At 46.7% G+C, this 27,484-nt stretch overlaps 1 protein-coding gene across 3 annotated transcripts in view; it reads right to left on the bottom strand.

The window, feature by feature from the left end:
* Positions 1–27,484, bottom strand: part of SEMA4G (semaphorin 4G) — a 698,845-nt gene that overhangs the window by 40,902 nt on the left and 630,459 nt on the right. For all 3 annotated transcript variants that reach the window (XM_086922681.1, XM_086922680.1, XM_086922682.1), the window contains exon 13: positions 20,135–20,289. In XM_086922681.1, coding sequence (XP_086778807.1) covers positions 20,135–20,289 — 155 coding nt within the window. The remainder of the gene's footprint in view (positions 1–20,134; positions 20,290–27,484) is intronic.

Genomic DNA, 27,484 nt, shown 5'->3' on the forward strand with positions numbered 1-27,484 from the left:
CCGGGGAAGAGGTTCAGATTGTGAAAGATAGACAGCTAGAAAGAAAGAAACACACACCTGCTCCCAACTCTATACAGTGTGATTTGGGACCCAAGGCGCTAAGGGCTGGACAGCGACATTCTTCAAACAACCACAACAACAGGATACATCAAAGAAGTAAGTAGACACAGGGCCACTAGCGAGTGATAACAGACAGTGAGGGTGTAAGAATTGTCAACGATCCAGGCAAAAGAATGTTGTCTACAAGAATGCTCTCCATACAACTAAAAAAACATTTGCAGTCCTTTTGCAGTAATTTGGCACCATCAACAAGGTGTGTTACTTTGCCTTATTGAAGCCGTTTCCCTGAGGACAGAACTGGGTCTGATGCAAGGAACCTTAAGAACCACTTTGACCCTAAATGAAATCCTTTGACCTGAAATTAAACATTTCGACTTGATGTAAATACTTTGAACCAGAAGTAGGTTACTATCCCAGATTGGGGAGGCGAGGCAATGATTATTCTAGCTTTGCAGCCTCATTGTGTACCCTACTTTTAACCCTTTCGCTGCTGATGACGAGCTCAGCTCGTCATCACCCACGGGTGTCGTGTGCTGATGACGAGCTGAGCTCGTCATATCTGCACCAGAATCGCAATTTGCAGCACAGCGCAAAAATCCCCGCAGCAGCCATGTGGTTAAAGATAATACTGCGTTTTCACAACTGAGGAACACACGCATAGCCCCTTCAGTTTACATGAGGTTATGTGATGCGAGTTAAAAAAGATAGTGCTCACTCATAGAGAAAAAAAGTACGGCTGGGGGTTGTTTGTTTACAATTATTTTTTATAATAGCTCTATTCTCTGATTAGATAGGACAAAAAAGCTATTTTTTTAATAAAAAAATAGCTTTTTTGTCCTATCTAATCAGGACAAAAAAACTATATTAAGAAACATACAGTCAAAGACGACAGAAGACCTAGAGACCGAATGTCGCAGGAGAGCGAGTTACAGGGAGGTAGTACATCACTTTGCTAAGGGACAGACATGCCAATAAATTTAGTGAAAAGACATGCTTAGAAGAATGAGCGGGTAACCCAGAGGAAGCATGAGGTAGAGGTAGATGGGGATTGGAAAAGCACAGGAATAGAAAGAAGTGCTACCAGCATGGTGAGACACCAACTTTCCCCTAAAAGAACACAATACCAAAAAGCAAAGATGGACAGATACCAGCTCTTTCTTCTATAGAAAGTGAAACCATATCTTCCAGAAAACAACTACAGAACTGCTGCTCTAGTCCTCATACTCCCTTAACTGGATAGTGGTAATGCCCTGCTCCATGGCATTCCATGCACCACACTGGCACCAGTTACAGGCATATTGCACGCTAAAGCACGTTTAATCCAGGGCTGCAAGAAATATGATCATATTACCCCCATCGTGAAGGAACTGCAACAGCTCTCCTTGTCTGCCTACATATTTACAGACTAGAAAAAATGGTTAGGGGTTCTGCCCACCTCACCCTCCCGTACCTGAGCAGGAGACATCCAAGGATGAAAAAGTAGCCATCACAATTAGCACCCTAGTTATCTTGCCAACAAGCTCTCCACCTATGGTGGGTCTCAGCATCCAGATTATCGCTAGACTGCAGACTAAGAAGTGAAGAAAGAAAACACGAGGCAGCAGGCATTTCCATCTATGCACCCATGGTCAAAAACAACATTCACATATCCATCAGGACTGCCTCAAAGCTTATCCTATTTAGGAAAGTGTTGGAGACGCACTGAAAGAACAAATGACACATGGAGGACAAAAGAAATGGAGATAAAGAGCGACCAACTAAAAATCAACAAGCATTTGCAATGCAATAGGTCTCGCATTTACACAAGTTTGAGCTATTCCCATTACAAATAACAATGCCTTTTATTTTTGTTTTCGTTTTTAAAACTTAAAAAAAAGGATTATCATTTACAATGCCAATAGCTTAAACTCGCGTAAATGCGAAACCTATTGCATTGCAAATGGTTGTTTATCAAATTTCGCCAAAGCAGTGTTTTGCGGAAAGGCAATATGCAAATGTGCCCCACTTTTTTAGCGTGCCCGGGCCGATTTTTAATCCCAATCCAACCCTGGGTCTGGCTACAGTCACCTTTCGAATCGACCTGACCTCACACCAATACAACACACAGGAGACAACTCACAAAATATAGAGGTAGGCACTCAAAGCACTTTTAATCGTATCTAAAGCTAGTTGAATATGCAACAAATAACAATGGCTCAACAGTTATCAATTCAAGACAAGTTGAAGCAGGCACACAATAGTTGTAAGAGAACAAGGGCATATAAAAAGGGAGGGAGACTTCAATGGATTTTCAAAAAACGCTAAGAGCAGTTTTATATTCAGAATTGGATAAAACAAAGAAAAAAGCACTACGTTACATTTAATGGCATGTAACCTGTACTACTTGTTCAAGTTGGTTCTCGTGAAAAAAGTGAATGGCGCAAAGTGACAAGTGTAAACCAACGAGGGACGGCGCAAAGGAACAGTGATATATTATATACAAAACATTAGTAATTGTCCAATCTCAGTTAACAATCTCTCGGCAACAATTTACAGGATTGAGACACCAAGGTCTTCAATTTTTTTGCAAATCCATTGATGTCTCCTTCTCTTTCTTATCCCCTTGTTCTCTTACAACTATTGTGTGAATACTTAAACTTGCCTAGAATTGATACTTGTGGAGACATTGTTGCATATGCTTGTTACCCAGGTCTCAACTGGGTTTATGGGTTACCTCCTGTTGTTTGTTGTTTACAAAACTAGTTGAAAGCTGCAAAACACCAGCCCTTTAGGCTCTTCTGCTTCTAATCGAGGTGTTTGGTATACGAAGCATGTACACAGCGCATGCGCTCTCCTAGTGTAGTATTAGTGACACTGGGGCCGGCCAATAATGCGGCCTAAGGGCAGCCATCTCAGAGTGTATAGAGACTGGTCTACAGGGGAGCTTGTGTGATTGGGGCCCCAAAATGATTGACAATTTTAGAATATTCCAGAATGTTAGAGCAGGAAAGGAGACCCCGAGAGACCGGCCATCAAAAGAATATACTGTTAAGTGATGAGGTTCAGCAGGGCGAGGCCCAAGAATGGAAGCCTGTGAACGGAAGGAGTCCAGTACAGGCCCGGCACACTCAGGTCCATGCCGGGTTTTCAGAATTTGCAATGACTATGTAAGTACTGTCATTTACATTCAATGTATGCAAATGTACTTTATGTGAATATTCATAAATTATTCCATTGATCTTTCACTCCTCGACCTGTGTTGGACATCCCTGCTGCTTTATTCAATGGTAGAAAAATATGGATAATGTTCTGAGATGGAACTGCGAGTGCTCCGAAAGTCACAACTTTGTGGGTTTTAACCGAATTGCCACGGCACACTCTCTGGAACGTCCATGCATGCCTCTCGGAGCGGATGTACTCCCGCGCAATAGAAGCTCATAACGGTGTAATATATATCTTATGTGTGAATTAATTGAGTTCATAGTGCAAAGTCACGTTTTGTCAGTTGCAAAAAAAAAGAATCTACGCATAATTTATGCCACTGGTGCACTTAAATTGGCTTTGCAGATTGAGCCGAAAATGCCTGGTCATTTATATTTAAATGAGGGCAAAACCATTCAAATAGACGGGGAAATGTACTCATTCGAGTTCACTGTTGTCATCAGCTACTAAGATCCAGGACATCTTTAGGTTCTTCTAGGGGTTTCTCGGCTCAGGGGCCGCTTGTAAACCATCGCATCTATCCCTCGCAACTGCCTGGCTTTCCTCCCATTGCTGGTTGGCATGGGTCTACCGCCACCAGGGGTACCACCGTCCGGAGAAGCCGCTTCTCTTGCCTGGTGCCAGCCTAACATGCATTGCTGTAGAGCATATGGACACTCACAAGACACTTTCTTGGCGCTAGATGACAAACGTTTGTTATCCGACTCAATGCTGCTCGTAGTATCGACCTTGAAAGGATGAAAAGCTGAATCAAACCTGCGACCATGGGCTCAATCAGGGATCTTTGTATGGAAGGATCGGTCAACGGAGCCCCCAAAGCTGGCTGCTGCCTGCCTTTCTCGCCCGGCTTGCGCCGGCCTTTCTTTCTACTTGTAAATTCCTTGAGAACCTGTCGCCTTTATGTTTCCCAGAAATCCGCATCTCAGATGTGTGCAGCGGGCAACCCGTGTTTTAGGGCCCGCTCCAGGTACCGCGGGAGATGGGGTGTGACCCGTGAAGCGCTTCTGGCTTCGACAGGAGTGTCCCTCATCTGTCTGGTCTTCAGGTATAGCGCTGACTTCTGGTGTCGAGCCTCTAAGTTCGCCTAGATGTTACAGAGTATAGACAGAGGCACATGGAGAGGAAGAAATTTGCCTAAAATCACACAATGTGGGTTGTGGGTGTATGGGAAAGCCATACCCAGACTGTGCCCTCTGAGACCAAGACTACAATTTGGTCATTAGGGTGTGTTGTACCACAGTTTTGCTTATCCCTCTGGTTGGGGATACCAGTACGGATATTTTAATATTCAGTAGGTAATCAATAGTTTGTAGATTGATTTGGGGGCAACATAGGGCGAGGTCTTTCCTTTGTAAAACAAATGTTTTAGCTGTTGCAAACACGCCTAACGGTCAGTTAAAATGTTCATAAATGTAACAGGTCAGTGCTCCTTTTATTACTCAAATGTTCAGTAGAAGGGGTTGTGTAATTTCAATATCGACGCAGTAAAATGGCATGTTACCACCTGTAAACAGTTACATTTGAATTGGTAAAGAAGCACTGTGTTAAGGGGGGCGTGGCTTGGATGGCAAGGAGGCAGCAGACCTGAGTCCGGAGCTCCCGACCCCCAGAGACAAATAACGGCGAGCAAAGACACAGAAATGCGAGGATACACCCAAGAAACATAAGCGGACGTGCATGAACAGCCGGGGCACCCGATACGATCTCTCCCGAGCCTGCGAAATACGCTGAGGAGAGGCACGGGGCTGAAAAAGCTGCCGGAGGGACGGAACCGCTAAGCACAAGATGGCGGCGAGCCACTAAGAGGAAACAGCGACCACCGATATCCCCAAGTAAGAGCGCTCCCGCAAGCCGGCAACTGAGAAACCCTCAGGCGAGCGTACCCCCCCCATGACCCAAACTCCAAAACCAGCGAAGGGCACCAGCACAGCAGGAGGGGGGCACCAGAGAAGTGGCGCGGAAGGCGGCCATCTTGGTGAAGTAAACAACAGCGCTGAACAACCAGGCAGAGGGAGCGTAGGGAAGACCCCAACCCCCTACACCAAACGCAGCTCCAGCCCGGCGAGATCGGCGAGCACTGAAAGCGACCCACGAGCGCCAAAGCGGCCGACTGCAGAGGAGAGGGACAAATACAGAGCGCTAAAGAAAGGCGCCACATTGGTTAGGTCAGCGAAGCCACACCCCCGAGCCGATAGAGACTATAGTAATTATAGTGCGCAACGCACCGGACAGAGGGAGCGTGAATAGGAAAATCAGCCACCCGACACCAAAAGGAACGCCCAGCCCGGCAAGCGCTAAGACGACCGGGTGCAGAAAGGAAAGCGAAGGCACTGGGCGCGAAGGCAGGCGCCATATTGGTGAGGTCAGACCTCCGATCATCAGAACAACACCGCGCCACAGGGTAGCACAGCTACAACCAACAACAACAAGCCCCTGAGGTGCCGTCTGGAACGCCTAAGCCACCACCAGCGCAGCTGCGACTGCAACGCCCGGCCACTAGGGCGGCGGCCATCTTAGTAGGGGGCTGCTAACGTATAAGCAGAAGCCCAACCACGCAACACTGCCTCGAGGTGGACGCACTTCGAAGCCCAGACAGGGGAGGGCTACAAAACGAGAGGCACCGAGCAAAGGGGGAAAAGAAACAGCTAAATCACCAACGGTAGGAGGAGACAGGTAGTGCAAACCGAAGCCAGGGGGCAGCGCCAACCAAGGGGAACAGCGGCTCAGTGAGTCTAAGGAGACACAGCTGAAGGCGCATAATAGCGCAAGGCTCACAAGACAAGACCACCCCTGCCAAAAGAAGACACACGCGCTCCAACAAAACCCTAGGAGGCTGACACAAAGAGAAATAAAGAGGATTAACCCCCCAGTAGGCTGGCGGAAGCCAGGACAAAGACTAGAGTGGTCAAGTGGCCACCCCGCTTCAGAGACTGCAATTTGTCAACTGTGCCGATCCAAAGGAAGAAAGAGGACGAAGGACAAAAAAAGACACCGACAAAGCGACAACCAACTGAAGTAAGACCTCAAACACACCAAGTCAGGAGGGGTTTTGACGTAATGGCTGGGAAGGAAGGCGGTTTGGTCACAAATGTCCAGAAGAAGAACAAAAATGACCCGACGGCATCACCGGCGAAAGAGCGCGAAGACCTGAGCAGCGAAACAACTACTCTGGACACACTATTAAGGAAAATAACAGAAGGCAACGACCTAGCGAAGGCAACGAAAAAAATAGTAGACAGCATACAAATGGAACTAATCGCGATAAGAGCCGAGCAAAGCAGAGCCAATGGCAGAATAGACGAGGCGGAAAAAAGAATCAGCAACCTAGAAGACCGCGCAAACATAACACACAAAGACCTAGGTCTGGTCATAAAAAGAACAACAGCCCTACAAAGATCGATGGCCGAGCAAGAGGACAGAAGTCGCAAAGGAAACATAAGACTGCTGGGTGTACCGGAGGAGGAAAATGATGCCCCAGGGGGGTGCGCCAGGATGCTGGAGGACATGATCCCCCAACTAACAGGCCTCACTTTCAAGAGACCGCTCGAGCTCGTCAAAGCATACCGCATCCCAGCAAAGAAACAATCGAACAGTAACACCCCTAGACCAATAATATGCAAACCACTACGAGAGAACCACACAGAGGCAATCTTCGCAGTAGCCAGGAAAGGCAAGCCAATGGCGATCAACGGGAAGAAAGTAACAATCACGCAGGACCTATCAAAGCTGACGGTGGAAGTGAGGAAGGGCTTCCTAGCCCAGCGGGAGGCCATGCGGAAAAAAAACATCACCTTCTCTTTCGCAGGCCCGTCAAAACTGAGGATCTCTGATAGACTCGGGAGCAGAACTTTTGAGGACCCCAATGACCTGCACAGGTACCTACAAGGACCAACCCCAGAAGAGATGGAACACCAAAGCCCAGGAGCAAAAAGGAGAGCATCGACAGACGAGGCCGAAGAAGAGGCCATATGACAAGGGCGAACCGTGGACTACACGCAAACTAAGGCCAAGACACGCACATAGGAAAAGACAATGTCCGCAACCAGCTTATCAGCTCTAAAAGCACAATCAGGAGGCCGGGGACAAGCCTCAACAACCACTACCTCGAACCTTAATCAACGATCTACCTCGAGAACGCACAATCCGACCAACGTTTCTACCTCATCGCTGCTAATTACAAGAGAGACAATGACGACCAACAGCGACCATATCCTCTTACTGTATCCTGCAAAGACATTGACTATCTTGGGGGGGAGGGAAGTGTGAGGATCCTTGCTGTCACACACCCAATTTTCTACAGGCGGAGGGAGGGGGGAGGGATGGGAGGGGGGGGGGCAGACGGGGCGGGGGGGGCAGGCAGGCATAAAGGCGAACGAGATAACAGACATTTGCACAATGCATAACTACTTTTGGTTTCTTTCCCACACTTTTCTCTACTCCTACTCCCACAGCTTTTTCCTACCCCTACTCCAACCCAGCTCACTGTTCCCCCGGGGGGGGGAAACCTGTCAACCGGTGACAACGGAAGCAGGCATCTCCAAATCCAAAAGAGAAGCCGACAGAACAACCAGCGGCAACAACAAACCACCATGACAAACCAAACACCGGTGAATCTATCCACTAACCTTAAAGCCATCTCCATGAACGTCAAAGGCCTAAACCATCCAGTCAAACGCAGGAAAATACTAGAACACCTGGCAAAACTCAAGGGGGACATCTACACGCTACAGGAAACCAAGCTCTCTCAGGAGGAGGCCAAACGGCTCAAGGCCAGATGGATAGGCGACATCATATGCTCACCTGCCAACGGAAAGAAGAGAGGCGTGATAACCATCCTAAGCAAAAAGGCCAACCTCACCATCCAAAAGACAAAAACAGACGAGGACGGCCGCCTGCTAATAGCGAGTGTCCAAAGAGGAACCGACCGAATACACGTGGTGAACATCTATGGGCCTAACTCCGAAGATAAAGATTTCTGGCAAATGATAGACGGCGAACTCTCAGACCTGCCACAGGAAGACCTGCTAATCGTAGCTGGCGACCTGAACAAGACAATGGACCAAGCAACGGACAGACACCCAAGCAGGCCAAGCCACAACTCTCCAGGCAGCAACACCCTTAAAGAACTATGCGTCAAACACCACCTAGCTGACCCGTGGAGGCTACAGCATCCCACAGCGCGGGAGTACACCTTCTACTCACACCCGCATAACTCCTACAGCAGGATAGACTACATACTGATGTCCAACAACCACACGCACCTAATTGAGAATACGGAGATAGCCCCAATAACCGTCTCTGATCACGCTCACATATCCCTCACCCTCAATGGCAAACACAACGAGAGCGTGACCAGAAGGTGGAGACTAAATGACGACATCCTACAGAACAAAGAGAATGTTAAAGAAGTAGAGGAGGCACTTAAGAACTACCTGGAAGACAATGACAACGGCGAAGTGGGGAAAGACACCATCTGGGAAGCGCTCAAAGCAACACTGAGAGGCAAGCTGATAAACATCAAATCAAGGATGAACAGAAGTAGGAACAAAAAGATCTCAGAGATAGAAGAGGAAATAGCAGCACTGGAGAGGGGCCACCGCGCGAACCTAACCAACAAGAACACACTCACCACGCTCACGAAAAAAAAGTACGAACTGAATAAAATCCTAAGTGAACGAGCAGGTTCGTGGCTAACAAAATTTAAGTCAGTGAACCTGTGCAGGGCGAACAAAGCGGGGAAACAGCTAGCGTCCTACCTCAAGGGGAAGCAAAGACAACACACGATAGCAGCAATAACAGACAAAAACAACAAACCGCAAACAACAAACAAGGGCATACTGGAGGCCTTCAGAGACTTCTACCAAGAACTATATTCTGAGGACAAAAACCTGAGCAAAGACGGTGGCCGCTCATTCCTCAAAGAAGTCAATCTACCGAAGCTCAAGGAGGAAGAGAAAGCCCCCTTAGAGGCAGACATAACGGTAGAAGAAATAGAAACCGCAATCAACCAGCTAAAAAACGACAAAGCACCAGGGCCAGACGGGTATTCCACCAGGTTCTACAAGACCTACGCCCCACAAATCAAGGAAATACTAGCAGACACATACACCGCCTGCATACAAAAAGGTGAGATGACAAACACCATGCGGGAGGCCAACATCACAATAATACCCAAGGATGGGAAAGACCCCCAATTCCCGAAAAACTACAGACCCATATCGCTCATAAACGTGGACTGCAAAATCTATGCAAAAGTGCTCGCTAACAGACTAAACAGAATCCTACCAAGCATCATACACAGCTCACAAGTGGGATACATCAAACACAGGCTGTCACAAGACAACACAAGGCTGCTATGCCACCTAATCAACCACACAACACAGAGCAACGAACAGGCTGTCATGATAGCACTGGATGCGGAGAAGGCCTTTGACAGAGTCTCGTGGCCCAACCTAAGGAACTGCATGACAAAATTCGGATTAGGAGAAAAATACATAGCAATGACAATGGCCCTATACAACAAACCAAGAGCTAAAATAGTAGTGAACGGAAGCACATCTGAACCACTCCTACTAGGGAGAGGGACCAGGCAAGGATGCCCACTGTCACCAGGCCTCTTCCTACTGGCACTAGAACCACTACTTGCAAAAATAAGAGACAATGAAGAGATAAAGGGTGTTAAGATCGGAGGCAAAACAGTGAAACTCGCAGCATACGCCGACGACATCCTCATCACCACAACCAACCCATCAACATCAATCACAGCGCTAATGGAGACAATAGGGGAATACGCAGAGGTATCCGGATACAAACTCAACAAGGACAAATCGGAGTGCAAGCCAATGAACGTCCACACCACAAAATCGGTACTAGGAGACTCCGGCCTAGCCTGGCAAACAAGCCCTCTCAAATACCTAGGCCTGCTGTTTGGGAGAGACCTAACGGCCACAACACAACACAACGAGGACTCACTGCTGAAGAAAATTAAAGATAGACTAGAGCTGTGGTCGCCCAAATACATCAGCTGGTGGGGAAGGATCGAAACGATCAAAATGATGATCACTCCCGCAATAAACTACACGCTAAGCATGATGCCGCTCCCGATGACGGATAACTTCCACAAAAAACTGGATAGCATGATAAACACCTTCCTATGGAAAAACAAAAAACCACGAATAGGCCTACCCAAACTGAGGCTAGCGAAGGAACTAGGAGGCCTAAACCTGACAAACTTCAAAACCTACCAGACGGCCTGCCTGGCCAAGCAAGGATTCGCGTGGATTGACGAAACGCAACAGTACAAGCCAGTATGGTTAGAACTGGAGAGAGAACTCCTGGAAGGCCTGCACCCAACAGCAATACTGACTGCAAACAAACACCCCCTATGGTCAAACAGGATACTGAAGCACACCAGAGAAGCACTGATGACAGTGGACAGGCGAATGACACAGAAACTGAGAGGCACAACATGGGAATCCATCTGGCTCAACGCAAAAATTTCATATCAAGGAGCAACAATGAACTACGACACATGGATCAAAAAAGGAATCAGCTTCCCCAAACAAATGGAAACTAAGGGGAGGCAGTTGACCTTCGCAAACCTACAACAACTATATAACCTCCCCAACAAAGAGCTATACACATTTCTAAAGATAAGAACTGCCATAACCAAAGCAAACCTAACCCGAGAGGAGCCAAGCATCGTCAAGTACGTGCAAATGCTAAACTCGGCAGGCCACCAGACAGCGAAGATCTACAAACTAATTGCCCCAGCCACCATGTCTCTAAACAAGAAGACAACAAACTCATGGGCAACGCTCCTAGGTAGACAGCTAAACGAAAAGGAACAGGCGCAAATGTGGTGTTCAGCCACAAAAAACAAAATCACCCCGCAACTAGCACAAACAAAATACTGGCTACTCCACAGAGCGTACTGGACCCCATCCAGACTCCACAAAAGTGGCATAGCAGAATCAAGCGACTGCTGGAACTGCCAAAAAGAAGAGGGCACACTCGAACACCTCATCTTTGGATGCATCAAAGTCAAGAAGTTCTGGAGCCAAATAAACGCATTCATAAACGACATGTTCAAAACAGACTTAAACATCAACTATGCAACCTTGGCAACGGGGCACGTAACGACAGATCTAAACAACAGGGAAGAAAGAGACCTACTAGACCTGCTTCTCACAGCTGGCCTCAAGATAATCTTAACGAACTGGAAAAGCACGGCAAAAGCAAACTTCAAGACATGGATCAACTGGGTCACCTTCCTAAGAGGAGCAGACAACATCACAGGCAACCTCTCGAAAGAACACACCCCCAAAGAGCTAATGTGGGAACGTCTTGACGAACACTTGAACACTTGAGGAAGACACACTACTGAGCCCCCCCCCCCCCTCTCTTCTTTTTCTTCTCCCCCCCCCCTCTCCCTCTCTCTCTAAGGGAAAGAGACAACAAATGTACTATGAACAACTGCCTATGTATATGTATATGCAACTTTTATTTTTCAATAAAAATCTTTTAAATCAAAAAAAAAAAAGAAGCACTGTGTTAAGTTCCTTGGAAACGTGTGCAACATTGAGGGGGCCTTTCTGTATCCCCACAAAGGTTTATTGACCTGGGAGGTACAGCACCAAGGTAGTACCGTCAGAGGGCAGCTATTCACCAGCATCTGCCTTCCCAGCATGCTCTGTTCAGCAAGTACCAAGACATGCTGGGAGAGCTCCACAGTACAGTGGAAAGAGAGAAACCTCAACAGTGTGACGAAGTCAGTAGGCCCCGGATCGTGTGGTGGATTTTGGGCCCTAAGGAAAGAGAACATTAAAGGAGTGATAATATATATTCCTTCAACTTTCTTTCAAAGGGAGCAGGGCATAGCAACGTCATCAGAGCAGAATCTAACCCGGGAGTCGTAGTTTCGTTGGATCACAAATTTAATGAAGGAATTCTTCACCAATGTATCCACCCAACTGTACCCATGTAAAGTGTGACATACCGTGATGCACAGCAGTGAGGCGTGGCACACCATGAGTGTTTCATCCTTATGAAGAGTGCAGTATAGATTATCCGAAGGCAGACGGGAAATCCCAGACCGTGCAGAGCGTAGAAGTAGAGTGTATGCAATAACGCGAAGTTCTTTCTATGACCAGTGTGTGGTCACAGTATATTAACAGCAGAAGGCATTACAATGAGGCGCAGTTGCGGAGCTGAGTGTTTTCTATACAGTAGAATTTTGAGGTTATAAACTGAGGTGCTTTGGGAGCGCTCTGAGGGAACTGATTATACGTATAAACGATGTTACTGAAGTGAAGCACCTCAGGAGACCTTTTTATGCCCTACGTGATGCTTATAGTGAAATGAAGCATTATTTATGTGACGTGCATTGACAAAGCAGTGTTAGAATGACCACTTTAAAAAAAGAGTTTTATATATAAATAATATATATAAATGAAGCCTGGCATCCTAATCAATCGGGTTTCAGGGCTCAACACTCCACGGAAACTGCCCTCCTGCTCACCTCAGATACCATCCGCATGGCCCTGGACCAGGGTAAGAAGGCCGTCCTGATTTTATTGGACCTGTCGGCGGCCTTCGACACTGTGTCACACGCCATTCTGATTAACAGACTTGAAACCTCTGGCATTTCTGGCACAGTGTTGGAATGGATCAAAAACTTCCTGAGTGACAGGAGACAAGTAGTTACTCTCGGAGAATTTCGCTCCAAGGAAAAATTGATAAAGATGGGCGTACCACAGGGCTCAAGCCTCAGCCCAACGCTGTTTAATGTCTACACCGCCCCTCTAATTAAACTAATATCGTCATTTGGAATTGATGTAGTCGCCTATGCCGACGATACTCAATTGATATTGGTTTTGGACAAAGACACACAGGAATGGGAAGAAAAACTTAAAAGCTGCCTCACGGCAACCTTTGATTGGATGAAAGCCAATCATTTAAAATGCAACACAGGCAAGACAGAAATCGTGCCAATGGGCCCAAATAACAACTTCACGCCCAAAACCTGGTGGCCAGAAAAGGCAGAAATCCCACCGAACACTACCCAATCGGCACGAAACCTAGGGATTACATTTGACAGCAATCTCTCTTTCAAGCAGCAAGCCTTGAAAGTGGCAGGTAACTGCTTTGCCATTATTAAAGGACTCAGGAAGTTTTTCGACCTCCTTCCTTTTGAGGCTAGGAAGACGGTAACAGTCGCTCTGGTGACATCGCGGATAGACTATTGTAATAGTCTATATGCAGGCACTACAAAAACCACCACACATAAACTTCAAATGGTGCAGAATGCCGCAGCTAGGTTAGTCCTTAAATGGCCGAAGAAATCTTCTGCATCATCTGCACTAAATACTCTACATTGGCTCCCAATTAATAAGAGAGTCCTCTTTAAAATACTGATTATCACCTTTAGAGCCACCCATGCTCTGGGACCAAAATACCTACAGCAGAGATTCGCCAGATACCATCCCTCTCGCAATCTCCGTTCATCTAGCTCTAATCTCCTGTCAGTTCCTAGGTTCAAGCTCAGCACGAGAGGTGGCAAATCCCTTCCAGTACTCGGAGCAAAAGCGTGGAACACTCTCCCCCCCGACCTCCGTGCCATAGACAAGGAAAAAGATTTCAGAAAGGGACTGAAAACCTGGATTTTCAAGCTTCAGGACTCCCACGTTAGAGCACTAGTGTAACAGCTGGGTGAGTCCCATCCACTCCCTACCTGCTTCCTTCATCACTGAATCAGTATCTGGCGCCTTGATGCTCCCTGGAGTGAATGCAGCGCGGTACAAATGCTATTTTACATTACATTACATTACATAGCGCGAACTCGACCCGAAGGTATTGGAGCGCTTTACATGAGCACCAGTTACGTTACTGTTCTGACCGACTTTTTTGGCCCTCCTTTGAGGGAGGATGATTGGATATGACTCTAGTCTATTATCATTCTAGTGCAGGGATTAGAACCACAGACAGGGCCTATTCATCAGGCACAGTAATGCACTTTCGTACCCTTTTCCTTAGATCAGGGCTTATAAACTTACGTTAGGGGATAGATTCATTAGTATTAGTGATAATCTGTCCTTTTGCAAGAGTGCTAGTATACCTTCTGTGGAGTTATGCTTATTTCGGGCCTTGTAGGCCTCAAACGGGAGAGACTCCATCTTGCTTTCTGCCCCGGCAGCTTGAGATGCTTCTAGGTCAAGTGTAATGTTTTAGTTTCGAAGTGTTGTTCGCCTGGAGAGAACCGGCTCAGGCTGGCCCTTATCGAAAGACTGTATTTTTCTCCATTCCGAAGACACAACATCAGGCCGGCCGGCTGGGAACGTGTCCTTGGTACGGGGAGGTACAAGAATTTGGTGGGCGGCAGGTTACTGGCCGTAACTTTCCATGAATGGACAAGCTTCCATATTAGCGAAAGTATGAGGCAGCAAGTCAGTCAGTCTGTAGGCGGCAGCTAGCCGTTAGCATCAATGCCATTAATTATTTCCAGGCAGATGGTCGCCATTTTGAAGTCCGAGAAAGATCATGAAGCTGATACTCTCTTAGAAAGATTGAAGAGGGGAGAGAAATAGCGCAGAACGGCGAGAGAGAGAGAGACACAACAGCTAATAAAAGGAAGGTTCCAGTGACTTGGAGGAAAGCAGAGAAGACAGAGCATAGCGGTGCAGACGTGTACTCGTGACTGCTGAGGTGTGATTCTAAGACAAGCCAAGGCACAGACGAGAAGGGAACCTAGATGACTGCCGAACCCCGACTTCGTGTCCATAAGGTGACGTCTGCCCATGACTTATAGTGCGCACATTCTAACCTTTCACTTTTCTTTGCAGGATATATGTCATAGTATAGTATTGTGTTTTTATGATTATTGTAATAAAATACCCCAGTTCTTAGTGAACCAACATGTGCCTCGTATTCTTGTTCAATCAGGGTAACCTGTTCTTCTAGTCAGGCATTGTTTTCATGAACGGATGTAATTCCCGGTCAGGTAAGAGGTGACTGAGCAATGAGGGAGAGAGGGACCCCTTGATGTGTAGAATACCGGATACATGCTTTAATTTGGCAAGTTATGGTAATTCCTGTTATTGTAGTATCATATCCCGAGTAGCCAATGAGAGATTCCTTCCAAAGGTATTCATAGGAGAGTGATCGTCGTTGGTAAGCGGCGTTAATGAGAACACTGGGGGGGACATCAGTGCTTAGATCCGCCGGATTGCGGATCGGGCTGTGAGTTAGAGAACACTGGGGGGGGACACCAGTGCTTAGGTCCGCCGGATTGTGGACCGGGCTGTGAGGAAGAGAGCACTAGGACTGCAGACTAGTGCGTACGCACGCAGGATTGCGACTTGCCGAGTGAACACTGATTGTGGTTAGTGTGTAATGGTAACTAATCAGAACTGCCCTAGGGTAGACTAGTCTGGGCCTAAGTCGCCGTGAGACTAACTGGTATGAGTGGGATATTGTAAAAAACCTATGCATGTATATTGCTATTTCCCCATCCTTAGGTACAAGATATATATATATATATATATATACCTATTGTAAATACGATCTAAGGAGGGAGGTGATTACGTTCCGACTGGGTTGGAGGTGCTCTGAGGAGCTGATCTCATCTGGTTCGAGAATCCGGTCGTTACAGTTACACATTATATAACTAGTAGAAAACACCAGTGGACATTGCACGAGAGAGCCACGCTCCGTGTGAGAAATATTGGTATAACTATAGTAATACGCAGTGAAGTGAGGTGCATTGGCGGAGCTGCCAGCAATCCGGATTTTGCAGCAGCAAAATGTACTATTGTCAGTTGCGTTGTCAGAAACAGGGGAGGTCGGGGGGCATGTCGGGTAGTGGAGGAAAGGGATTATGATGGCTGGAGTGTTGGGAGACAGCTGCCTGCCTGCCTCTCTCGAGCCCATCCTGGACGTTGCTGATCTTACAGATTAATTTCATTACTAGACATTGAGTCAACGAAGTAATACTCGGACATTAGACTGAAAATCGAAGCAAATAGTATAGTCTAGGACACCAGTGATTTAATAGTTTACGTTTTTGCCAGTGAGGATACTAGAACGTGTATTGTTTTAGCTGAGCCGAGTCTTAAGAAAAAAAGCGTTACTGCCAGGCAGACGATGGAAGGTTTTTTTGCCCTACAGATCAAAGGACCACTTAAATCCTGCTCAGGCGGTGAATGCTTGCAAGCGCTAATAAATCAAGTGCACGTGACAGCTCCTATCACTACAAAGGAGACACCAGAGAGGAGACGCCATGCACGTGCACATCGCCTCTCCGGGCGCGCACATGGTTTGTCTTCCTTCGCTAAGGAAAGCGACAACAATAGAGTCTCGCCAAGCCTTCGCTAAGGAAAGCGACAACAATAGAGACTCGCCACATGAAGCAGCTGCGCTGCATTCGCTAGCGAGACCTAAAAAGGGATAAACACTCCCCAAAGTCCCTCTGTTTTGGAAATGGTAGTACATTGTCAGTGATTAAGAGCACGGCAGAAGAGCATTCACCACTGAAAACCGAGCTGTCATATGTTCACATCTTTACTGCAGGTTTTTGGGGATCATAATTCTGAAAAGAAGAGAGAACCCCTATCTTAAGTCTTGACGTGTATAAATATAGAAAGAGATGAGCATGCTCGGGGATTTTGCATATCCTTGCCAATGAGCTGCATTGCGGCATGCACTGTCAAGGCTGGGCAGTACTAAGGTCACAGAGAGTAAGTGGTAATTCAAATGTTTGTTGGGACATACTAGCCCAGAAGCTCATGCTTCTTTACTTTCTGTTACCTTATCCGCCCATTTTCCCATACTTGTGCCTTGACGCAGCCTTTGTGATGCATGCAATAGAGACTATTGACTTAACCTAACGATATAAAATACAGAGTTAACAAAGTTATAAACACATCCCGCCTAAGTGTCAGTCCCCATCCTTCGTCATGTAAAACTGCATTTATTTGGAATAGTAAGCAAAATATACTTCCATGCAGAAGACATACTCCACTGTTAGCATACATATAACTTAACATGATACAGCATTCAGAAATATAAACCGGCATCGAGAATAATGTGTAGCCATAAAGCGCTGAATAAATTTTTTAGCTAACTAAATTCATTGGCTTGTTTTATTATGTCATAAAGTGCTCATACCACTCCACGGTGCCTTTCCTCTGAAGTAAGGCTGTAAAAGGCAGTAATAGAGTAGAGCCTTTGAGCATGGGGAGCGGGGGGAACTCCACCTGTGGTGCTATTGTCCATGAGCTGCACAAAGCTGATGGCTCTTCAGGCCTTACTAATGTTTAAAGAAATCTTCTGCAAGGCGTAGCTTTAGTGGTGGAGAACATGCAGTAGAGTTTCAAAGTTTGAACTCCACGCCTTGTGAGGTCTTGCATCAAAGTGCTGATAATTCAGTGAGTTTGTGGAAGTTTGTTTAGGTTGGATGGCCTAAAAGCGCAATGATGGCTGGCAAGGGTGGAACACCCTCAAAGTTATCGCAAGACAAAGCAATGTACTACCTTGTGTAGTAGGCAGATGACTTTGACATATGAGTTTTCTTTGCTAAGGAGCCAATGCAGAACCAGCTGATTACAAATGCCATGACTACTCAAGGGCAAACCTCTTCATTCCAAGTCCATGCATTCTTCGCCACAGTCCTAACTGTGTGATGGTGTGTCCTCTATAGAGGGACAATTGTCCCCAAGCTAAGCTATAAAGATTTTAGAAGTATGCTAATTTTAAAACTCCCTCTACACTATTATTTAGTTCACTGCCTTTGGTTCCTTCCCCTCTTTATCCATATAATCCACCCTGCCCATAGAACAGCCTTATCTCCATGGCTGGCTCTGCTTACAGGTTCCTGGCAACGGGCTGGCGCTGGGATGTCTCCCCCAATGAGGTTTTGTTTTTTGGCCCTCTGATGCTGGTGGGCTGCAGGACCCGGAGTGCTCCATTCTTCACCTTTGTCACTGTGGATGTTTCTGAGGGGAGGAGACAGTTATTTGTTTCCTTACAGTTAGGTCACTTGCCTATCAACATGAAGAATATGTGATGCCATGCTGAGATGTGCACCCAGCAGGGTCCATGCTTCTTTAGGATTGCCTATATTTTACAGAGTTTGAATGGCATTTCAAGGACTACCTTTTCCCCCTGAAGCTGCCTGCTGGCGGCTAAGCAAATACTACACTCGTAAGTACTAGAACATCTGGCGTGGCTCCTTCTTGTGCTGCTTGGCAAGTCTTGTGTCCTCTAATTAAGCAAAGCTCACACCTGGCCCTTGGCATGCTGGGCAGTGCCATAATTTGTGTAATGGTTTCCTCTTTTCGGGCATTACTGGATATGTCATACTCCAGGCAGGTGGCACACGATCAAGATCTTTGATGATTTTCCATGAAGAAGTTAGAGACACAACAAGACTGAATCAATGGGAGAGGACAGTGGGGGAATAAATGTGACTGCACAGGTTCAAGCAGCCTGTGGTCTGCACTGTGTATATATCTACATGCTTTGCCAACATTTTACCAGTATTTTGTGGGTTTTTGCAAACTGGCGAGGGACCAGATCATGAGGAATGGGATCCCTTGCATGCCTCTGTAATAAGTGTACAATGTTTTAGAAAATCTCTGTGGAAAATACGTGTTTGGGCATCTGTTGAACTGGGATTGATAGAAAATGTCATGTGATTTCAGTTTCATATTGAAAGCAATTAAAAGTATCAAAATGATATATTTAGCTATCTTTAATTCAGCGAATGAGATCGCCCCTGAATTTATCAGTGAACGTTTGTATTGTCCAAAGTCACACAGGACCAAAGATCTCAGCCAAATTTGGCGCCTGGCACATAAAGCGAATGTGATTGCGTGACCACTGTCCGTGTAGATATATCAACAGCGACAAAGGCCCTCACTCTAGGGGCAATACATCCCCGCAAAATAAATACTGGCTGCAGGGTTCATCAGCATGGAAGACGCAAACAGACTATATCGCCCCGAAAAATTTCTTTGAGGAATTACGGTCCATTTGAAATAAGAAAAGGTACACATAGATTCCAAAACTTCATATGTTTCAAAGTAGTCTTTCACAATGGTTTTTTATGTGTTCTTTTCTGCTCATCAGGTTTCACAGTGATTGACAGCGGATACGTATTTCACTGCCTACATATCGGGATTTCATCAAGGCTAGATGTACGATAAAGTTGAAAGTGCATGGTGATAATACCACACTGGATCATGAGAAAACCCTGCCACGTGGCACAGTCAATAAGCTGGTACCAGCTCTGCATCAGTTAAAGTGCAATGACTACATCACAATAATTCATGCTTATACCACCTATTACTTAGTCATCAGTGACAGTCGACCTCCTGTCTTTACACAGCCATCATTATCAACCCTACCTTCGGCATGAGATGCCACCATGATGAAATGTGGAACAGGTTTTGGCCATTTTGATGGCGGGCGCTATGCTTGACCAGGTTTGTCATCCTTCCAGCATGCTGGGCCATATGCATTTATCCCAGGTCCCTTTAACAGCTGCGTGCAGAGTTGTCGCAATACTGAAGTGATGAGTGTCTGAAAACAGATTAAGGTGTGTTCTGCACAGAGCCAGGAATGGCACTGCAGTAGGAGTGCCAACTGGAGGTGTTTTGGCAAGAGGAACAGAGTTTGCTTGCAGATGTGGAAAAATCTATGCAAATGACCACTTCCAGTTAAAAGAGTCTGGCCGCCAACCACTATTTTCCAAACTACAGGTTGTTCAAGTGAGTCATCGCCACTTGAAGAGGCGTCCAAGTTGGCCTCAGGCTGCTTAGTAGGAAGGATTGAAAAGGCATTCAGTTTAATAACAGGTCAGCCTGCCAACAGTTACCTGTCCTTTGCTGTGGCGATCTCTTTGCAGACGGCTCCATCCCATCCACAGAAGGGGTCTCTGGCCAAGATGCAGTCGTAGCAGGAAGCATACCTGCTGCAGGTAGATAGGGGCAGCTGTAGGACGCCACTCGGAGCTCCAACGTACAGACTCCCCTGAAGAATGGTAAAAAGAGGATCAGTCAATGAGCCGCAGCACGTCACACTGTTGCATCCCCCTACTCACCCATCAATCACACCCTTCAACCACCGCCAACACAACACTGGTCAAAACATATATCTTGTGACCAAAACGTACATATCTTGGGACCCCGCTAGAGGGATGTGCATTAACACCAGCCTTCCATTTAAAGTAATACCCACAGCCTTTACCCAGAAAGCACGTCTAAATGTTAAACTGCTCTGCCTAGAAATGGTGGCCCACTGGCAGGGCTCAGCGGCCATATTTCTCAGTGAAAGCCTTTCAAGATTCTGGAGGGGTCAGAAGCTCGTACTCGAGTAAGAATATGTGTATAGTTGTCTTTTTTTAACCAGGCAACCCAACTTCTGTTTGCGTGACCTATAATTATGGATAGTTTTGATGGCTCCAAGATACTTTTGAAGTGATTTCATAATGTATTTTTAGTCCATATTTTAAAGGTGTGTGGAAGGGGTAGCAGAGTTGTTGATTTCCCCATAATCTTATTAGCCATGAGATACAAATGCTGGCCATGTTTGTAAAATAGTGGCCAGGTGGCAACCCTGATCATAGGTACTTGGCTTTTTTCATCATAGTATGTACCTTCCTCCTTCCGCCCTACATAGGTGACAACTACTGGATTCATTATCCAAGACTCGGGAGAGTTGTCATCAGCATTTACCCCTTGTATGTACCCAGTGAGGTGCAAAATGGATTTCATCAGAGGGAGGTTTAGTGTAGCTGTAGCAATAGTGTTCTTTGCATTCTATGTTTAGTTTTTGTATGTCATTAATTTGATAAAGCGTCTATGTTCCTTAGCCCAGAGCCACTCTAAGTGGCAAATCAAGCGTAAGGGATAGCTCTGTTATTCCTAATCGAAGGCAGACTGAACATATGTATTTTCTAGATTTAAAGATCAGCTAATGAATGATGTCAACATAGGTGTCAAAACAAAACCTAATATCATCAAACAAAAGGACAATCCGCAACCCTCATAATTTAAAGCAAAATTGACTACAGAGGTTCAGGTGGTCTTCTTTGGTCTAAATAGCCCCTTTGGAGAACTGATGAAAGAAGGATTTACGTTACAGAAGGTCATTGGTGCTAAAGAGTAAGACCAGGGCCAGCTTTAGCACTGGTGGCGCTCGGTGCGACAATCACTTTTGGCGCCCCCACGTCCCATGACCACCTCCTCGGATTCTCTCACTACTACCTACAAAAGAGCCCCGCATCTCACCTATCGTAAGATATTGCAGAGCACAGTACCCCCCTGAGGTCACAGCGCCCCCCCTCCACAGGTCAGTACCCTGTGCAACCGCACCAGTCACACTGCCCTAAAGCCGGCCCAGAGTAAGGCCTCGCAGCAAATAGATGCATTTCTACCGTGGATCATTATCCAGACCTGGGCCAGGGATTTTCACTGTTTTAGTACTTCCTCGCTCTAGAAACAAGGCCATTTAGTCCTTGTTTAGGCATGTGTGGTGGTGCCTACAACGACCTTCCGGAGTCCATTCCTGTTGAAATCTAGGTATCGCTTATCACATTTCGTGAAAGGAGGACAGAAATCTGCTTTTGAATATTGTTTGATCTGTTCATGAAAATATGTCTAAGTAGGATTAATGAGGACCCGAGGACCGTGTCAATGTCTTTAAATACAGCCCATTCAACAATTCAGAAGCCAGTAGAATTGCTATAGGTCAGGGTAGGAAACATGAATGAATTAGCATAGTCTCAAAAATTAGCCACCAATTTATTGGATCCTATGAGTGACTTCAATGGACAGGGACTACTCTACATTTTAAGAGCTGGAACCATTTTCAAAAGGGAAGTGCTGAATGTAGAATCATGGTCATGAACTGCACAATGTAACGCAGAAATCACACCTTGGGACTCTGTAAAGTGGGGTGTGGGGGTTTCTTCTAGAACTACCAGATTCCCTCATTCCAGGACCTTTGCCTTTCCCACTGAGAACTGAAAGTCTTGGCAGAAAGACCCAAGATTTGTTATTAACCCCTTCGACGCGCATGACGAGTTCAGCTCGTCATGAGGTACGCCTGTCGTACGCTCATGACGAGCAGAGCTCGTCATGTAACGCGGGTTTTTGAAAAACTCAGCGCACAGCGGGAAAACCGCTAGCGCGCATGAGGTTAAGAAGAAGCTTGTGGCACGTGTTGGCTCTTGTACCTTCCGGAAACTGTATGTGGAATGAAGGCAAAGTGGCACCAAGACCGGACCCATCTGTGATGGCAACATCGAAGTAGGCTGTCAGTCCTAGGAATGTTGTGTGTAATGCAGTGATCCCCACGCACAGTAGCCTCCACCCCAACCAATATCGAGCAATGCGTCTATTAATCCAAGAACTGGGAATCAAAATTGCCTCCGACTTTGCAAATGACCAAACATAGTAAATCATGAAAACAGTCCTCATTTAATCGGGAAGGATTACAAGAAGTTGAATCAACACAGATCGAGGCAACACTGAAGTGAAGTTATCATAGGGCTATGGCTTCAATATAATCTCATGGCATTGTGGTTGGTGTGCTCCTTCACGATTAAGCAGATCAATGTTGAATGAAGGAACCTGCTTTCATTTAAACAATCCAGTTCAAACTTCACTAGGTTATCAATCTCCTTAAAGCTCTGCAGATGAGTGGGCACTGGGGTTTTACTATTTGAAATGTTCTGCAACATTCAGTCAGCACCAACTAACAAGCTAAGCTGCACCAACCTCGATGAATATTGTGGGAATCGACTCCAAGCTCTCCTGCCCACTGTCATGTCTTTGACCCTACATGTAATCCTGGATTCCTCTGCCCTCTACCTATACTACAGGGTGTCGGTGCTTCCTTTGCATATAATTCCCCCAGACTCACCCTGCACTCATGAATGTTCAGGATTCTCCCTGCATTCCAGCATTTCACACCCTCTCCGTGCATGCCAACATTTCTGCGCTGATACCTGCACGCCATCATTTCAAAGAAGCAACTTGCACTCCAGCATTTTCTTGCCTCTCTCTGTATACCATTCTTTCCATAACGTATCATCCATTTGTATGATTCAATCTTCACCCCTTGAATTCGCTGACTCATACCACTGCATTTGCACACATTTGTCTATTTCAGCTGCAAATAGAAGCAGTCATCTTTCTACTTTGTCACATCTGGGACCACCCAAAATCGAGTGCTCTGTGATGTTGTTTCTCTGGTTTCTGCATTCAAAGAGGACTGCCTTCTCCCCTGCCTTACCGTACCTTATTTGCCCACTTTCATTCTACCATTCCCATAACAGTGCTTAATTTGTAAAACAAAATACATTAAAATACGTTCAGTGACCTAAAGTTTTTCTTAGAAGCCAGCAGCCATTGTTGAAGAATGCCAAGGTTTCTGATTACCAAGGCTGCCTACTCTTGTTTCCACCTTATGCTGAGGCATAAGGTGGAATCCAGCACCCTACACTCCCCGTCTCTTCATCCCGCTCTTGCAGGTTATGTATTAACCCCTCTTTCTCCTTTCCTCCTTCCTTCTGCCATTTCTGATTTTCTCTTCCATGCTTTGTGTTAAAGTTAGAGATAATAAAATAAGTCCTGGTCTCCAACAATTGGCGTGGCCCCCTCCACCCTCCTGCAACAACCACCAGCACAGATCATGCACAAATGGTGATTCTTCTCACATCTCCTGTATGGAAAGAGCCTTTCTGCGGATCGTACCTATGTCTGTCTTTCTCACATGGACTGTACAACACTGCATTGTAATGTTTTGAAGACGTGGAGCCCCGGAGTAGGTCCAATATCCTCTTGATGAACCCCACAAACTCTTGCCTTGTGTTCCTATTTATTCAACAAGCCATTTCGACCATACTGGTGGTATCAGCTCGGTGCTGATGAGTTTGTTTAGGAGTTCACAATTCCTCCACTCAGTGACTCTCTTATAATCTGTTTAGAAAAGGGGGTGGTGATGAACAGAGTGTCTGAGTTAAACAGACCACTCTTACCAAGTCCAAAGATCAGGGCTTGATCCATCACCGTTATTTATCTCACTGCCCCATCCCAGCTCAGAACCTGGCTATATGCAAATCAGTCTGTCCCTGGCCCAGTGCATCATGGGAACAGGGCAGACTAAACTACCAAGCCAATTCATCACCAGAAAGGAGACAAGCTACCGGGGACCGGTTTCTGGCATTTCAGCCTTCTTCGGCCCGGCTTGCTTGAATCCTGATGGAGCAGTGAGAAAGGGACTCATGTCTGAGTATACCCTGCCACACCTGTAGTGGCCAAAAACGATTTAGAAAAGGGGGTGGTGATGAACAGAGTGTCTGAGTTAAACAGACCACTCTTCCCCAGTCCAAAGATCAGGGCTTGATCCATCACCGTTATTTATCTCACTGCCCCATCCCAGCTCAGAACCTGGCTATATGCAAATCAGTCTGTCCCTGGCCCAGTGCATCATGGGAACAGGGCAGACTAAACTACCAAGCCAATTCTTCACCAGAAAGGAGACAAGCTACCGGGGACGGGTTTCTGGCATTTCAGCCTTCTTCGGCCCGGCTTGCTTGAATCCTGATGGAGCAGTGAGAAAGGGACTCATGTCTGAGTATACCCTGCCACACCTGTAGTGGCCAAAAACGATTTAGAAAAGGGGGTGGCGATGAACAGAGTGTCTGAGTTAAACAGACCACTCTTACCCAGTCCAAAGATCAGGGCTTGATCCATCACCGTTATTTATCTCACTGCCCCATCCCAGCTCAGAACCTGGCTATATGCAAATCAGTCTGTCCCTGGCCCAGTGCATCATGGGAACAGGGCAGACTAAACTACCAAGCCAATTCTTCACCAGAAAGGAGACAAGCTACCGGGGACGGGTTTCTGGCATTTCAGCCTTCTTCGGCCCGGCTTGCTTGAATCCTGATGGAGCAGTGAGAAAGGGACTCATGTCTGAGTATACCCTGCCACACCTGTAGTGGCCAAAAACGATTTAGAAAAGGGGGTGGTGATGAACAGAGTGTCTGAGTTAAACAGACCACTCTTACCCAGTCCAAAGATCAGGGCTTGATCCATCACCGTTATTTATCTCACTGCCCCATCCCAGCTCAGAACCTGGCTATATGCAAATCAGTCTGTCCCTGGCCCAGTGCATCATGGGAACAGGGCAGACTAAACTACCAAGCCAATTCTTCACCAGAAAGGAGACAAGCTACCGGGGACCGGTTTCTGGCATTTCAGCCTTCTTCGGCCCGGCTTGCTTGAATCCTGATGGAGCAGTGAGAAAGGGACTCATGTCTGAGTATACCCTGCCACACCTGTAGTGGCCAAAAACGATTTAGAAAAGGGGGTGGTGATGAACAGAGTGTCTGAGTTAAACAGACCACTCTTACCCAGTCCAAAGATCAGGGCTTGATTCATCACCGTTATTTATCTCACTGCCCCATCCCAGCTCAGAACCTGGCTATATGCAAATCAGTCTGTCCCTGGCCCAGTGCATCATGGGAACAGGGCAGACTAAACTACCAAGCCAATTCTTCACCAGAAAGGAGACAAGCTACCGGGGACCGGTTTCTGGCATTTCAGCCTTCTTCGGCCCGGCTTGCTTGAATCCTGATGGAGCAGTGAGAAAGGGACTCATGTCTGAGTATACCCTGCCACACCTGTAGTGGCCAAAAACGATTTAGAAAAGGGGGTGGTGATGAACAGAGTGTCTGAGTTAAACAGACCACTCTTACCCAGTCCAAAGATCAGGGCTTGATTCATCACCGTTATTTATCTCACTGCCCCATCCCAGCTCAGAACCTGGCTATATGCAAATCAGTCTGTCCCTGGCCCAGTGCATCATGGGAACAGGGCAGACTAAACTACCAAGCCAATTCTTCACCAGAAAGGAGACAAGCTACCGGGGACCGGTTTCTGGCATTTCAGCCTTCTTCGGCCCGGCTTGCTTGAATCCTGATGGAGCAGTGAGAAAGGGACTCATGTCTGAGTATACCCTGCCACACCTGTAGTGGCCAAAAACGATTTAGAAAAGGGGGTGGTGATGAACAGAGTGTCTGAGTTAAACAGACCACTCTTACCCAGTCCAAAGATCAGGGCTTGATCCATCACCGTTATTTATCTCACTGCCCCATCCCAGCTCAGAACCTGGCTATATGCAAATCAGTCTGTCCCTGGCCCAGTGCATCATGGGAACAGGGCAGACTAAACTACCAAGCCAATTCTTCACCAGAAAGGAGACAAGCTACCGGGGACCGGTTTCTGGCATTTCAGCCTTCTTCGGCCCGGCTTGCTTGAATCCTGATGGAGCAGTGAGAAAGGGACTCATGTCTGAGTATACCCTGCCACACCTGTAGTGGCCAAAAACGATTTAGAAAAGGGGGTGGTGATGAACAGAGTGTCTGAGTTAAACAGACCACTCTTACCCAGTCCAAAGATCAGGGCTTGATCCATCACCGTTATTTATCTCACTGCCCCATCCCAGCTCAGAACCTGGCTATATGCAAATCAGTCTGTCCCTGGCCCAGTGCATCATGGGAACAGGGCAGACTAAACTACCAAGCCAATTCTTCACCAGAAAGGAGACAAGCTACCGGGGACCGGTTTCTGGCATTTCAGCCTTCTTCGGCCCGGCTTGCTTGAATCCTGATGGAGCAGTGAGAAAGGGACTCATGTCTGAGTATACCCTGCCACACCTGTAGTGGCCAAAAACGATTTAGAAAAGGGGGTGGTGATGAACAGAGTGTCTGAGTTAAACAGACCACTCTTACCCAGTCCAAAGATCAGGGCTTGATTCATCACCGTTTTTTATCTCACTGCCCCATCCCAGCTCAGAACCTGGCTATATGCAAATCAGTCTGTCCCTGGCCCAGTGCATCATGGGAACAGGGCAGACTAAACTACCAAGCCAATTCTTCACCAGAAAGGAGACAAGCTACCGGGGACCGGTTTCTGGCATTTCAGCCTTCTTCGGCCCGGCTTGCTTGAATCCTGATGGAGCAGTGAGAAAGGGACTCATGTCTGAGTATACCCTGCCACACCTGTAGTGGCCAAAAACGATTTAGAAAAGGGGGTGGTGATGAACAGAGTGTCTGAGTTAAACAGACCACTCTTACCCAGTCCAAAGATCAGGGCTTGATTCATCACCGTTATTTATCTCACTGCCCCATCCCAGCTCAGAACCTGGCTATATG

The sequence above is a fragment of the Lissotriton vulgaris genome, chromosome 5, assembly GCF_964263255.1.
Source record: "Lissotriton vulgaris chromosome 5, aLisVul1.2, whole genome shotgun sequence".
Taxonomy (NCBI): Eukaryota; Metazoa; Chordata; class Amphibia; order Caudata; family Salamandridae; genus Lissotriton; species Lissotriton vulgaris.